The 13775-nt window shown below is 40.8% G+C and overlaps 3 protein-coding genes and 1 pseudogene across 4 annotated transcripts in view; 1 reads left to right on the forward strand and 3 right to left on the reverse strand.

Annotated features, from left to right (window-relative positions):
• The window catches only part of LOC111318876 (uncharacterized), a 4953-nt gene extending 17 nt beyond the window's left edge, over window positions 1-4936 (reverse strand). The window contains exons 1-2 of the mRNA XM_088742335.1: window positions 3897-4936; window positions 1-3336 (exon numbers count right to left, since the gene is read on the reverse strand). The exon at window positions 1-3336 is cut by the window's left edge and continues 17 nt beyond it. Coding sequence (XP_088598461.1) covers window positions 176-3336; window positions 3897-4920 — 4185 coding nt within the window. The 5' untranslated portion in view covers window positions 4921-4936 and the 3' untranslated portion in view covers window positions 1-175. The remainder of the gene's footprint in view (window positions 3337-3896) is intronic.
• Window positions 1-5345, reverse strand: part of LOC148718210 (uncharacterized) — a 21723-nt pseudogene extending 16378 nt beyond the window's left edge. The window contains exons 1-2 of the transcript XR_015994438.1: window positions 5304-5345; window positions 4930-4988 (exon numbers count right to left, since the gene is read on the reverse strand). The product of XR_015994438.1 is annotated as an uncharacterized LOC148718210 (transcript). The remainder of the gene's footprint in view (window positions 1-4929; window positions 4989-5303) is intronic.
• Window positions 1-13775, reverse strand: part of LOC111347314 (uncharacterized) — a 102178-nt gene that overhangs the window by 87910 nt on the left and 493 nt on the right. The window lies entirely within an intron of this gene.
• On the forward strand, window positions 5640-13613 carry LOC148718211 (uncharacterized). Its single transcript, XM_088742457.1, has 3 exons — window positions 5640-5752; window positions 5938-7801; window positions 13557-13613. Exons 1-3 carry the CDS (start codon window positions 5640-5642, stop codon window positions 13611-13613), a joined length of 2034 nt encoding a protein of 677 aa, XP_088598583.1.

Consider the following 13775-nt stretch of genomic DNA (forward strand, 5'->3'; position numbering starts at 1 on the left):
TGTGAAAATTAACTTAAGAAAATGAAAAAACTTCAAGAAAAAGCATCATCGTCCAAGTACAGCACCACTCGTAAAAATACTCAGCAAAATACACACTAAAACGAGTAATAAATAAATAAATAAATAAATAAATAAATATCCACCACTTTCAACAACACTGAGGTGGATAATTGTTTTAGCACATAACACCCAGATACAAAAAAATTAGTATATTTCTTGTCACATAACACCCAGATACAAAAAAATTAGTATATTTCCTGTCAGCGGTTTGTGAATGGTCTTCACCCAGAGCTTTTAACCGGATATCCAGTGCACGCTTGTTTGACTCAAGGGCTGAGACAAAGTCTCCAAGTGAATGTTGAGTAACTCCTAAGGAATCATAGCTGTCAGCGGTTTCTGAATGGTCTTCACCCAGAGCTTTTAACCGGATATCTAGTGCACGCTTCTTTGACTCAAGGGCTGAGACAAAGTCTCCAAGTGAATGTTGAGTAACTCCTAAGGAATCATAGCTGTCAGCGGTTTGTGAATGGTCTTCACCCAGAGCTTTTAACCGGATATCCAGTGCACGCTTCATTGACTCAAGGGCTGAGACAAAGTCTCCAACTGAATGTTGAGTAACTCCTAAGGAATCATAGCTGTCAGCGGTTTGTGAATGGTCTTCACCCAGAGCTTTTAACCGGATATCCAGTGCACGCTTCTTTGACTCAAGGGCTGAGACAAAGTCTCCAAGTAAATGTTGAGTAACTCCTAAAGAATGATAGCTGTCAGCGGTTTGTGAATGGTCTTCACCCAGAGCTCTTAACCGGATATCCAGTGCACGCTTCTTTGACTTAAGGGCTGAGACAAAGTCTCCAAGTGAATGTTGAGTAACTCCTAAGGAATCATAGCTGTCAGCGGTTTGTGAATGGTCTTCACCCAGAGCTTTTAACCGGATATCCAGTGCACGCTTCATTGACTCAAGGGCTGAGACAAAGTCTCCAAGTGAATGTTGAGTAACTCCTAAGGAATCATAGCTGTCAGCGGTTTGTGAATGGTCTTCACCCAGAGCCTTTAACCGGATATCCAGTGCACGCTTCTTTGACTCAAGGGCTGAGACAAAGTCTCCAAGTGAATGTTGAACAACTCCTACTTTATGATAGCTGTCAGCGGTTTGTAAATGGTCTTCGCCCAATACTTTCAATTTGATATTTAGTGAACGCTTTTCTGATTCTAAGGCTTCTGCGTAGTTGACTTCAGTGCGTTCAATGTTTTTTGAGGAGGTTTTGCATTTTTTTTCATCATTTTGTTTTATATTCTTTTTAGGATGAAAATTAATCATATCAACGTAGTAAAGTGGACGGTCCGTGTTATCTTTCAATTCGTCGAGCAGTAGTACTCCGGAGAAATGATAACGGAACCGACCAGTTGCAACAGCTGGAATGGTTGACTCAGATTCCTTCATTATTTGCAGCAGTAAATTAGAGAAGGATTGCCTGGTTTTATCAGTGGAGATGTTCTTTATCGCTCGACTTACGAGAATGATAACTTCCGTTTGAAGTGGCTGGTTATGGGTCAGGCTCGTTTCGTTTAGGTTTTTTCTGACTTCATGTCCCCTAGTTTCATCGATCTCCGGGATCACCATCAGCCCTGTGTCCCCAACTGCTTTGCATTCATTGACGGCTCTTTTGTAAAAGTCCGCTGACTTTAACGGGTCACATTTGAGACTGTGATAAAGAGCAAGAACTTGGAGAATAATGAGCTTTAGGATTCTGTGCATTGGAATGGTTTCCATTGACGAAATGGCGTTTTCTAAAAGCTTCATTCCTTCTTTAGTTTTCCCGATGAAGAATTTGTACAATCCCCTGTAACTCAAGAGTTTTCCTTCTAGTTCTGTGTCACGAATAGGAACAGTCAACCGAATTTGTTTAGCCTCCAACAGCAGCCTCTTGGTCTCTCCAGTTGCGCCAATAACTAAGCTACCATAAGCTTTCGACAGAAGCAGTCGTTTGTGGACAGAGCTATGCCTATCGTGTTCAGTGGCTGCCTTTATTGCTGTCTCGTAAATAATTCCAAACAGAGCATCATCTATCCAATAAAGAAAGGAGAGATACATTTCAGCTCTAGTCAAAACATTGCAAACCTTATCGACTGTTCTTTCCTCAAGACAACCGTCAATTAGACTATGAACGAAACTTTCCTCATTTTGAAAAAACTCTAGAAAAGCTGACATGGAATGTCCTGCCAGAAACTTTTGTGTGAGCGTTTCAAATAAGGAAATGTACAGTTCGAAAAAGCGCACCTTGGAGTTCAGGAGCGTTTCTTTCATGTCGCTTTCCCCTTTTTTCTGTACAAATGACAGTATGAGTTTATGGATGCAATATTTCTCGGCTTTCGAACTAGAATCAATGAGGGACTTTCTCTGGAGTCTCTGCAGAACTCTTGAGGCGTGGCTTGTTTTAATTCCTAAAACAGCTGATGCGGCCTCCAGGTCAAAGTGTTCGGGGAGAATGCAAAATGAGACCAGTGCCTCTCTTTCCTCTGCAGAAAGTCTCTGAAACGAAGCGTCAAAAAGAGACTTCAGCCTCAGATTGCTGGGATGGTCGGGGTTGTCCAACATTGCCAGAATATCATCTGTAGTTTTCAAAAACATGTCAAGAGACCGAGCTAGTGTCCCGGTGTTATCTCCCGAAATCGAGCAACACAACAACTTCATGGCCAATGGTACGCTCCCGCAAATCTGTGCAACTTTTAATCTATCAGACTTGCTCGCTTCTGGAAGCAATTCCTGGACAAGATCTGAAGAGGATTGCTCGTCCAACTCTCTTATTCTTAGAGCATGATGTCCTTTGATACGCAGATTCAAAAATTCACAGGATTCTCTTGTGGTGAGAAGAAACGTAACCTTATCGCTGCGATTGAGAAGTTCTTCAATTAAAGTAACAGCGTCCTCTTTCACGTTCGGAAGGTCACTTTCAAAAAGATCATCAGCATTATCAAGGATGAAAATGCAGCGATTTGGAATCTGAGCGAAAATCCGGCAAAGTTCGTCATCTGCCGTCAAACGCTGGGATGCTGGCACGGGTTGTGTAAACAAGCCAAGAAATTTCGATGTCAGATCACTTTTTAACCTCATCCCACGTAACGAAACAAAGTATATCGACAGGCCTTGTGCTTGGAGGCGATGTCCTTCAGCGATTGCAGTCGACGTTTTTCCGAAACCCGGCGAGCCCCAAATGGAAACGAGGCGAGTGGCTTCGTTGGTCGCGTGTTCAATGACGTCGTTACACTCTTTTTCGCGCCCAGTGAAGTAAGGAACCATTGAAGGAAGATTTGATTTTGGTAGAGTAGGATTAGACTCTGCAAATAAAAAGAAATATTAAATATTAGTTCAGAATATGAACATATGTATACAATTAAGTTGTTGTAGGTACTCAATTTCGAAATGTGCGCAACAGCTACCTGCCACGAGCGTGTTATAGAGGAATAAGACCGCAGCTTATAAAGCTAACTGGTGTTGAAACTTTTATTTAAAGTATGGTAACCTTCATCGGCGAGAACCATTATATCAACAACCTCAAAATTGGTGGGGGTCATATCCCTTCCAAAACTGTTACAGAGAAGAGTACCCCTCTTACTTTATGATTGCTTTGTTGACGATTACATGGTATGCGGTTCTCTTTTTAGGTAAGAATCGAATTGAAAAATGTCTTGAAGTTAACGTGAAAAAAGTCGACTTTAAAGACAAACAGTAGCACCTCTATTAGATAGTGTATATTGCCTCGTTTTTAATTTATTAGGAGACCTTGAATTCTAAAATATTATCTACTATTATTTAGTATGCTTGTACATAAGTCGTTTTTCGATACTTGTATTGCCAGAACTGATGATATTGAATAAACCTATTTTATTATTATAACCTTGTTTCGCAGTCTTTATGGTGATGTCCTCCAACTTTTGATTTAATTCAGCAAGTTTCTGACTCATCTCTTTTGTGGCTACGGATGATTTTGCCAACTCCAACTGTTTCCTTAAGTCACGAATCTCTTGTAGCACTTCTTTTCTTTCTTGGGCTGCTAATGTTGCCTCGTTCTTTCTATCAGACCTGATAGTTTCTTTATGATCTGACGTCTCCTTTTTCCTCTCTTTATTTTGCTCTTGCAACTGGTGTTTCAGTTGTTGAATCTCTTCTTTTATCTCCGTCACTGTTTGTTCTGCCTCATCCCGCCGCTCCTGGTTTGCTTCTGCGACATCAGACCTCATGCTCATCAACTCATCTTTTACTTGTTCTTTAAGAAATGTGATTTCTGCCTGAAGTTCTTTCCTGATCTCATCCTCGAGCTTGCGGACTTTTTCTATCGGGAAATCTGTCTCAGTTAAGTTTCCAATGGCATTCACAGAACTTGATGAGACTCCAAGGGCTTGGAAGGCGTCCTTAGTAAGTTGTATGTACATGTCAAATGTTGCTTTTGGGATCTGAGAGCTGGGTGAGTGGCAGAACGCATTTCGTAAAAGTCGCAGTTGATCGATCGCCAGGGCAAATGACTCAGCATCGTTCCCAGTCGGGCTGATCACAGAAGCATGAAACCCTCCGGTAGGAAGTCTGTGGGGTCTCACGAACAAGTAGCTGAGTGTTCTGTGATGGCCTCCACCGTCTGGCATGGAAAAGGACTTTGAAAAGATGGTGGCTTGGAATAAGGCAGTACAATCCCACGCATCGTACGAAAGATGAGTAGGGACTTTAGTAGATCCACTCTCTTTGGCAAGGAACATGTTGCGCACGGCAACGGAGTCATCCCAGGGCTGGAAACCAGGAAGATGTCCAAAGATATTGTCCCATTTGTTTTTGAAGGCTTGACGTAGTGCCTTTGGAAATTCATTGAGCACGACAAAAGCGAATTTGAAGTAATTTAACTGTTCTTTTGTAAACGGCTCTAGAGTCATTATTACTACCTTATTATGATGAGCAACGATAATCTCAAGGCATCTGGACAGATAGATCTCCTTGGGGTCTGTAATAAAACAGTTCCAGTTGATCAATTACACAAACTATTCACGAAAGGTCTTCCTCAGTAAACTTTTTTTTCGCCTCGATTGATACCTGAAAAGCTATTTAAAGGTTTGATTGAATTTTATGCAGTAGAATTTCTGGAATACTCAATGGTAAAGTAGTTACTTAGCAATTGAAAGCAATTCTAAATTCTCCCATCACTGTGAATCATCTTCAGCCCTTAACCCCGCCCTTCGCCCCTACCACCCCCTCCTCCAAAGAACTCATATCAACAAAGATTAGCCCGTGGGGGTGGTCCTAACAAAAGAGAGTTTGCCTTCCCCTCTCCAGAACCGAGGATTCGGTTCTGGTCTCGCATACTTATCTCCCACCAAATATATATGTGCTGGACCTAAGGACATGGGTAATGTTTCTACCCAGCTTCAGTTCTCTGGTTCTTTGAGCTCATGTCTGCATCGTCAAAATTACATGCGAAGAAGCAAGAAGGCATACCTCGGACGGCGTGCTTTGTACTATAGTAACAGTACTGCTACGACTCAGCTATTACTGTTGAAGCTATCTGGAGACGTGGAGTCTAATCCCGGCCCTCAGGGGCTTCAAGGAAGTTTTAATAAATTCTTCTAAAACACTTTGTAGTAATTGTGCTAAAACCATGAGAAGGAACCAAAATGGCGTCCGCTGCTCGTCTTGCCCGGCAGTATTCCACATCAAATGTACGAAAATGAGCAAGAACGAGCTGTCCTGCTATCGGAGACAAGGGATCTGGTATTGCTTTTCTTGTACGATGCCTCAGTTTTCTGACAGCTTCTTTGATGATCTCTCACCTTCGGGGGCATGCGATTCAAGCTCCACTGGCGAGGTTTTTGAGATTGCGGAGGAACATTCAGGAGACTCTGTTGACTGGTTTTTTAGAAACGTCAATGGTTACTACAAATCCAATCTGAAAATAGGTCATTTGAACATCAACAAAATAAGCTTGACGAGGTCAAGAATATTCTTAACAAGTGCCTATTTGACATTTTCTTTATTTCGGAGACAAAACTCGATGGTGCAACCTCAGATAGTTTTCTCCAACAACCGGGATATCGCACTATTCGACGTGATCGCAAGAAAGGAGCTGGTGGCTTGATAGCTTTTGTACGGGAAGATATTCCTGTCTGTCGACGACGTAATCTGGAGCCCGAATCAGTCGAATCATTATGTTTTGATGTCATGGATTCTAAAAAGGCTCGCTTTATAGTGTGTGCGTGCTACAGATCACCTAAATTCTGTAAAATTACTGATTTCTTGTCGTCGCTTACATCAGCTATTGAACTTATGTTTACAAGCCATCAGGAAATATTATTGATTGGTGATTTTAATATCGACTTGCTTGTTGGGGAGCACGGTGTTGTTGCTGAGGATAACTCACTCATGGACCTTTGTGATAGGTTCTGTTTGCAAAACCAAATTAGTGAACCGACAAGGGTGACTGACAAAACAAAGTCTTTACTCGATGTCATTCTCGCTAGCCATCCGGAACGATATGCAACTTGTGGTAATTTGCATATGGGTCTTAGTGATCACGATCTTATCTATGCAGTGCGAAAGAATAAATTACCAAGGGCTAAGGCACGTGAAATTGAATACAGAAGTATGCGACAATTTGATTTAGAAAAATTTTTAAATGACCTAAAAACTGTTCCCTGGAGTTCTGCTTACATTTATGACGACGTTGATGATCTATGGCACCATTGGGCTCAATTGTACACTGAAGTGTTGGACAAACACGCACCAATAAAGAAAAAACGGGTTAGAGGTGATCAGTTGCCATGGATAACTCCATTTATTCAACGCGAAATCTCGCGTCGTAATCAACTGTTTAAGAAACATGCAAAGAGCCCAACAACAACCTCTTGGGAGGAATACAAGAAACAGAGAAACAAGGTCACATCCCTGAAACGAAAAGGGTTGAAGGCGTTCTGCATGGAGGCATCGTCAAACACTAAACATCATGGTGAGTTTTGGAATAAGTTGAGACCTTTGTTGCCAAGCAAAGAAAAGAAGCAATCAAAGATAGTTCTGATTGAGAATGAGCGTGTAATTACCGATTCATTAATGGTGGCTGAAATGTTTAACAACTACTTTTGCGAGGTGTCCAGGAGTGATGGTGACAGTAAGGAAATGGTTGAGTTTGTTGATCATCCTAGTGTTAAAGTCATTGCTGAGAAAACTTGTGATGATGTTTTTGACCTCGTCCTAGTTGATGTTGGCTACATAAGGAAAATTTTGGATACTCTTGACCCTCGCAAGGCTGTTGGTTGCGATAAGATATCTCAGAGGTTACTTCGTTTATCCTCACCTGTTATTGCCGAGCCGGTTACCCGTTTAATCAATTATTTTATTACCAATCATCAATGGCCAATAGTTTGGAAAAGCAGTGACGTTGTTCCTGTTTTCAAGAAGGAAAGTATGACGGATAAGACCTGCTATCGTCCAGTTTCTGTTCTGACTTCCTTATCGAAATTATATGAGAAGGTATTGTTCGATCAAATCTATGAAGCCTTTCATTGGCGACTCTCACCGAACCTGTCTGGCTTTCTCAAGGGTCACTCGTGTTGCACGGCCTTATTGAAATCGACTGAAGATTGGAGAGCCTGTCTTGACAGAAGAGAAGCTGTGGCAGCGGTGGCTATCGACCTAAGTAAAGCTTTTGACTCTGTTTGTCACCCGCTTCTCCTAGCTAAATTAAAGGCATATGGTTTTACGCATGATGCGCTGGAAACTATGACCGCTTACCTTACTGGACGGAGACAGAGAGTCAAACTTGATGGTGTATATTCTTCGTGGAGAACCGTTAAAACTGGTGTACCACAGGGGTCCCTGTTGGGTCCACTCTTATTTAATTTGTATGTTAATGATCTTAATTTTTTTATTACTAATACGTCCTTGAGGCTATACGCTGACGACACTACTCATTACGCCTCTGATGTCTCACCAACAGTATTGCAGTATATATATAACTCTGATCTGAGCGTTCTATCGAGATGGTTCTCAAAGAATTTTTTACAGATTAATGCCGCCAAAACGCAAGCTATCGCTATTGGCCCGTCTTCATACCAGTATGATCTTATCCATCTTAATGATTCTAATGTCCATACAAAGGACACACTCAAAATCCTTGGGGTGGTCCTAGATAGCAAATTAACATTTAAAGCGCACATAAAGCAACAGCTGAATAAGGGATGCGCAAAGGCTTCGGCTTTGCGAAGAATACGTAAGTTTATTTCAAAGGACGTGTTAGTTCGTTTATTTAAGGCCTATGTTCTCCCTCATCTTGAGTACTGCAGTCCCCTTTTACTGGGATCCGAGTAGGTAACGCGGAGACTACTAAAATAGAGACAACTAATTACTTTATATTAAGAACTATGTTAGGCTTCTCGAAGTCTGTGTCATACGACTTCCTCCTCAAGTTGGCCGACATTAAGTCTTTGGAGAATCGTAGGCAATTCCAATCGTTAGTTATGTTATATAAGTGCTTGTATGATAAGGGGGCTCCTTATATAAGTGATTTTTTTCATTTTAGAAATGTACCGTATAGTTTACGCGGGCTCAGTACAAGGCTAGATTTACCTCCTTTTAATCTTGAGTTTTTACATCGGTCTTTTTCATTTTTAGCTAGTAAACTTTGGAATGCGCTACCCCTAGACTCAGAGAATCTCAAGATATTGTTACATTCAAGCGTTCTCTTAAAGCCCACATGGCTTAGTGGTAGTGATTGTAAATATCGTTATTGTTAATATTGTTAATATTGTAACTTTTAATTGATAGCTCTTGTCCATGATCTTCGATCCTGTTTTTAGTTATTTAATAGATCTACTTATTATTTGTATTCTTACAGAAATTATGTTTTATTTCTAATTGTACATACACGTACACGTTTTAACGAGAACTTCTGTACTCCTAGGTGTCACGTGTTTAAATAAAGGATTGGATTGGATCTAACCGTCTCGTAAAGATAGAGGAAAGTAATCTTGCATGAAGGATCTCGGGATGTCACGGCTCCCATGGCTGCGTGACATTCTAAATTAAGCTTTTTGGGAACTCTCTATGATGAACCTTCTATCATCCTCGGAGACCCAGGGGCTGTGAGTCGATTTCAAGTTAAGGGCAGAGGATCCCCTGGGGACATTGTCTTACACGACTAGTTCCAAACGGTCGCAATCGTTCTGGCACCTGATTGGTGCCAGAAAATCTTTGTGTTTTTCTGCACAATCAGAGTGAAGTGTCCTTTCGTGTGTTTTAACACGCAGATATACAACAAGCTCTGTTGCTCGCTATGTTTGTTTGGGCCGTACGACGAAGCTTTGCTCGAGGTGAAAAGTTTCAGTCTCAGCACACAATGTAAGAGAAATCGAACAGATTGTCCGCGAAATCTTACCGGAAATTATACTGAATACTTTCGCAGGTATCACAAGAGAACGAGTTTAAGACTAGGTTTACACTACAGGAGACTTTTCCGGATTCGTAAATGTTTCCGGATTCATCAATTTTGGAGTATTCGGATTCGTAGGCGTTTACACTGAAAGGATATTCGGATTCCTGACCGTTTACATACAACGACAACTCCGGGAACATTCGAAATGGAATGGTTACCAAGCCCAGTGTTGTTTCGTCGTTCGATCGACAAAGTGAAAATGCCTCCCCCAAAAAAGGCTAGAGTAGATCCAGATGCCACTGAGGCAAATTTGAGTTGGACAGATGCCAAGCAGTCTACGTCGTCGGCGATTAAGTGTGGCTGACGTTAAACTTCCTTGCAATAATAATTTGCGTTTCTTTAGAAATACTGCGGTACACATGATAAAATTTATCGCCTGAACCTGCTACGAGATTAGGCAACCGGAGACCGCCAGCAATGTTAGCACCAGATCCATTTTGGTTTCACCGCAAACTCAAAAGATTGCAGGTGGAAATAATATCCGGATTCGAGAAAAAAAGCGGTTACACGACAAAACTTTCCGGATTCAAAAGTTATCGGATTCAAAGTTCCCACTTTAAATTCCGGATTCAAAATCTCCGGAGACACGGCCAAACCGGGAAGTTTTTATTTCGGATTCGTCCACTTTCGTGTAAACGGCAGAATGATTCCGGTACTAAAACGTTTCGGATTCATCATGAATCCGGAACAATTTCCTCTAGTGTAAACCTAGTCTAAAAGTTTGCGAGGTTCGTATAAAACATAATGGTTGCAGGCATTGATACGTCGCTTTAAATGTTAGATGAGATGTAAGCTTAAATATTTTTAGATTTTTTGTATAATTTGTTGTGACTGAAACCTTTCCAATCCCGTGAAGTTATTTCGTCGCACGGGCCACGCAGGTATGTCAAGTAACTGGCGCTTACACTTACGTAGCTTTCTGTGCGCGCCAAATTGTAATCGTTGCTTTGTAGTAAAGTCTTTACAAAATGGCCAAAGTTGCAAAGAACGTTAAGTACGTGGACGACCTCCAGCAAGCGCTTAAAGAAAGCTTAGCTGTGTTTCCGGTTAGCTAATTAAAATCTGAACAAAGACTAATCATAGAGAACATCGTGGAAAGGAGATATGTTTTCGGACAGTTACCGAAGGGGTTTGGAGAAAGTTTAATCTTTCAACAGCTGCGTTGAGTGTTCAAATTCTTGAGCTCGAAAGGCCACGGATTCTCTTCTAGCCCCTTGGTCATTGTCATTTCACCTCTTTTGTCGATTGTTGAAGACCAAGTTAAGTACCTTTGATCATTGGGAATCGACGCTGCTTTCATCGAGGAAAACAAAACCAAAAACCAAGAAATAATGGATGGAAAGGGCGGGCTTGCTTTATTGTAAATGTCAGCTTAGTACAGGGTTATCTACCCACATCTAATAAACAAAAGTTTCCACGTTTAGCTTTTCTTTTTTTTTCAAGCGAAGATTATATTAGATTTTGGCCGGGCGTGCACAAAAAGTTGCGTAAGCGCCAGTCGCTCGACATACCTGCCTGGCCCGTGCGACGAAATAGCTTCACGGGATTGGAAAAGTTTCAGTTACAGCAAATTATACAAAAAATCTTGGAAGATTTAGGCTTACATCTCATCTAAGGTTTAAAGCGACATATCAATACCTGCAACCATTGTGTTTTATACGAACCTCGCAAACTTTTAAACTCGTTCTCTTGTGATACCTGCGAAAGTATTCAGTATAATTTCCGGTAAGATTTCGCGGACAATCTGATCGATTCCTCTTACATTGTGTGCTGAGACTGAAACTTTCCACCTCGGGCAAAGCTTCGTCGCACGGCCCAAACAAACATAGTGAGCAACAGAGCTTGTTGAATATGTGCGTGTTAAAACACACGAAAGGACTCCAAAGGACACTTCACTCTGATTGGGCAGAAAAACACAAAGATTTTCTGGCACCAATCAGATGCCAGAACGACTGCGCCGTTTGGAACAAGTCTTGTATGACAATGTCCCCAGGGGCTCTTCTGCCCTAAACTTGAAATCGACTCACAGCCCCTGGGTCTCCGAGGATACCGCGAAAAGTAATAATTAACATATCTTTGAACGACTGGAGTCAAGATTTGAGCTTAGGTCCTAGTTTCATTGGAACATATTATCTTCAATAAAGGGAAGTCATATTTTCATGCGTGCAAATGAGCTCACGTATGCCAGCAGGAAAGCAAGGAAGCTACCTAGTATCTTGTTTCGCAAAGAGTTTTAAATTGGTCTTACAAGTAACTTTGTGTTAGTTAAACAATACTCATGTAAATAAGCACATCGACTCTAACGACGGGAAATTTGTGTTCTGTCTAGATCTACGAGTTATCGCTTCACATATCATGCAACAGGGTCTCCTACACCCGTTTGTAGAACTCAGACGCGTAAAAATTATTTGCCCTTTTTCACGCATCACAAATAATATCCAAAACTCTTTCACGTTCACGCGAAATTCAAGACAATCATGTTGAGTTACATCTAACTTTTCTAGTCGTGCCAGTTTTACGCGACAAACGATGATGTAATGTTCTCTATGTTCATTCTAGTTGTTCAAGAACCAGTAGTGGTTAGCCCGTGTACAGCCCCCCCATCCCCTTCCCAATTTTTGAGGGGATGGGGCGGCTGTACACAAGCTAGTAGTGGTCTTTTCATGCGACTTTTATCGATCCACATGAAGTCCATCTTCTGTCAACACCTAACCAAAGCCATTCGAGAATAATACGTACAATATAGTAGCCGGAAATTCATCACGCAAAACAAAATGGTTCACGAGTCACGATTTATTTGACTCTTAATTCACGGGTCACATTGAAATAGAAAGATCTTACCATCTTTAATCACGATTCACGAATGAATTATTTATTCAAATCACGATTCACGAGAAAAAAATTTGCTCAATCACGCTTCACGTATAAAGTAGAGGAGACCTTCATGCAACTATTCTGGGCTTTTGTTGGTTGATGGTTCTGTGGTAAACCCACTATTCACACTAGTCAGAGTGTGTCCCGTCTCGCCCCAATCCCTTTTTAGGTTACACTCCCCTGTACTTTCGGTTTCTATTTGCGAACAGTTCGTTGGGTAATCGCTTGGAAACATGCATGAGAGAGAAGACCGATATCTGATAGTTACAACCATTCGAGTCATTTTTGTCCTTTAATGCAAGGAGACGCAGAAGCTCTAATCAATTTTGCGTCAGTCAGAGCATGGTATCGACAGATTAAATAAAGAATGGATCACATTCTGTTTCCGCTTGTCAATATAGAATTTCAAGCTCAGCTTTAGGGCGTAAAAATTCGGCTGATTGACAATGCATCAACTATTGCACAATCGTGAACATTTAAACTCGCTTAATACGACGAAAAGGCTCGATTACAGCGAATAAATTGAATTGAGTTCTTATCCAAGCTACTTTGACTCTTTTAAAGCGTACCGTCGACTCATTCTTTTCTTAAATGCTTTAAATTTCGAACAGTATCTCTTTACATTATTATCTAACGTGTAAATAAGTTGGAAGACTTAATAAAGCGCAAAGATGTCTCACCTTTTCTTGTCGTAATCAAAGTAAACTTCCTTTTATCAACTAAAGACCGATGCAAATTGCTAAAATGGCCTACTCTTTCTGACCGTAGAACTTATCTATCTTTAATTGAGTGTTATAAAATTGTTTTTGGTTTTTACCATTTAGATTTTGGAACCTTTTTTGATTTTGCCACAACTAGATGTACGAGAGCAAATCATCAGTACAAACTTTACGTCAAACCAGCAAGACTTAATTGTTATAAACATTCGTTCTTCATTAGGATTGTTAAATTATGGAATGAATTACCAAGAAACATAGTGGAAGCTGATAATCTTCAGCATTTTAAATCTCAGCTTAAATTGTATTTAAATATTTAATTATAACTAAGTATTTTATTTTCATTTAGACTTATTTTTTAGGGAGTTTTCACATAGGGATAACCTCTTAACTTCCTTTTCTGGAAGCATATTTTCCATTTCCTCTTAGTGTATACATAGTCTGCTTCTGGAATAAATAAAGTATGTATGTATGTATGTATTCCCCTCTTGCTTTCCAACAGCTTCCCCAGCGTATTAATGTTAGAAAGAAATTTGATAAAGATGCAATGCTAGAATAAGCTAAGAACTTCCGCCGGTTCTGGCTAGAATAACAATGTAAAATGTTTGAGGAAAAAAGTAGTAAGCCGGGATGCAATGCCGCTAGAGACTACTTCAGTGTTGTCGGCGGTTTAAAGCCGGAGTAGAGGATTCTCCATGAAGATCTAGATGGGAAGATTCCC

Source organism: Stylophora pistillata, chromosome 13 (genome assembly GCF_964205215.1).
Source record: "Stylophora pistillata chromosome 13, jaStyPist1.2, whole genome shotgun sequence".
Classification (NCBI taxonomy): domain Eukaryota; kingdom Metazoa; phylum Cnidaria; class Anthozoa; order Scleractinia; family Pocilloporidae; genus Stylophora; species Stylophora pistillata.

Bases quoted from the DNA above. Each gene is read 5' to 3' on its own strand.
- LOC148718211 (XM_088742457.1), top strand. From the start codon at position 5,640: ATGAGAAGGAACCAAAATGGCGTCCGCTGCTCGTCTTGCCCGGCAGTA. The intron at 5,753-5,937 runs GTATTGCTTTTC...ATCTGAAAATAG, and splicing joins TATCGGAGACAAGGGATCTG to GTCATTTGAACATCAACAAA. The intron at 7,802-13,556 runs GTATATTCTTCG...GCTTTCCAACAG, and splicing joins AGAGAGTCAAACTTGATGGT to CTTCCCCAGCGTATTAATGT.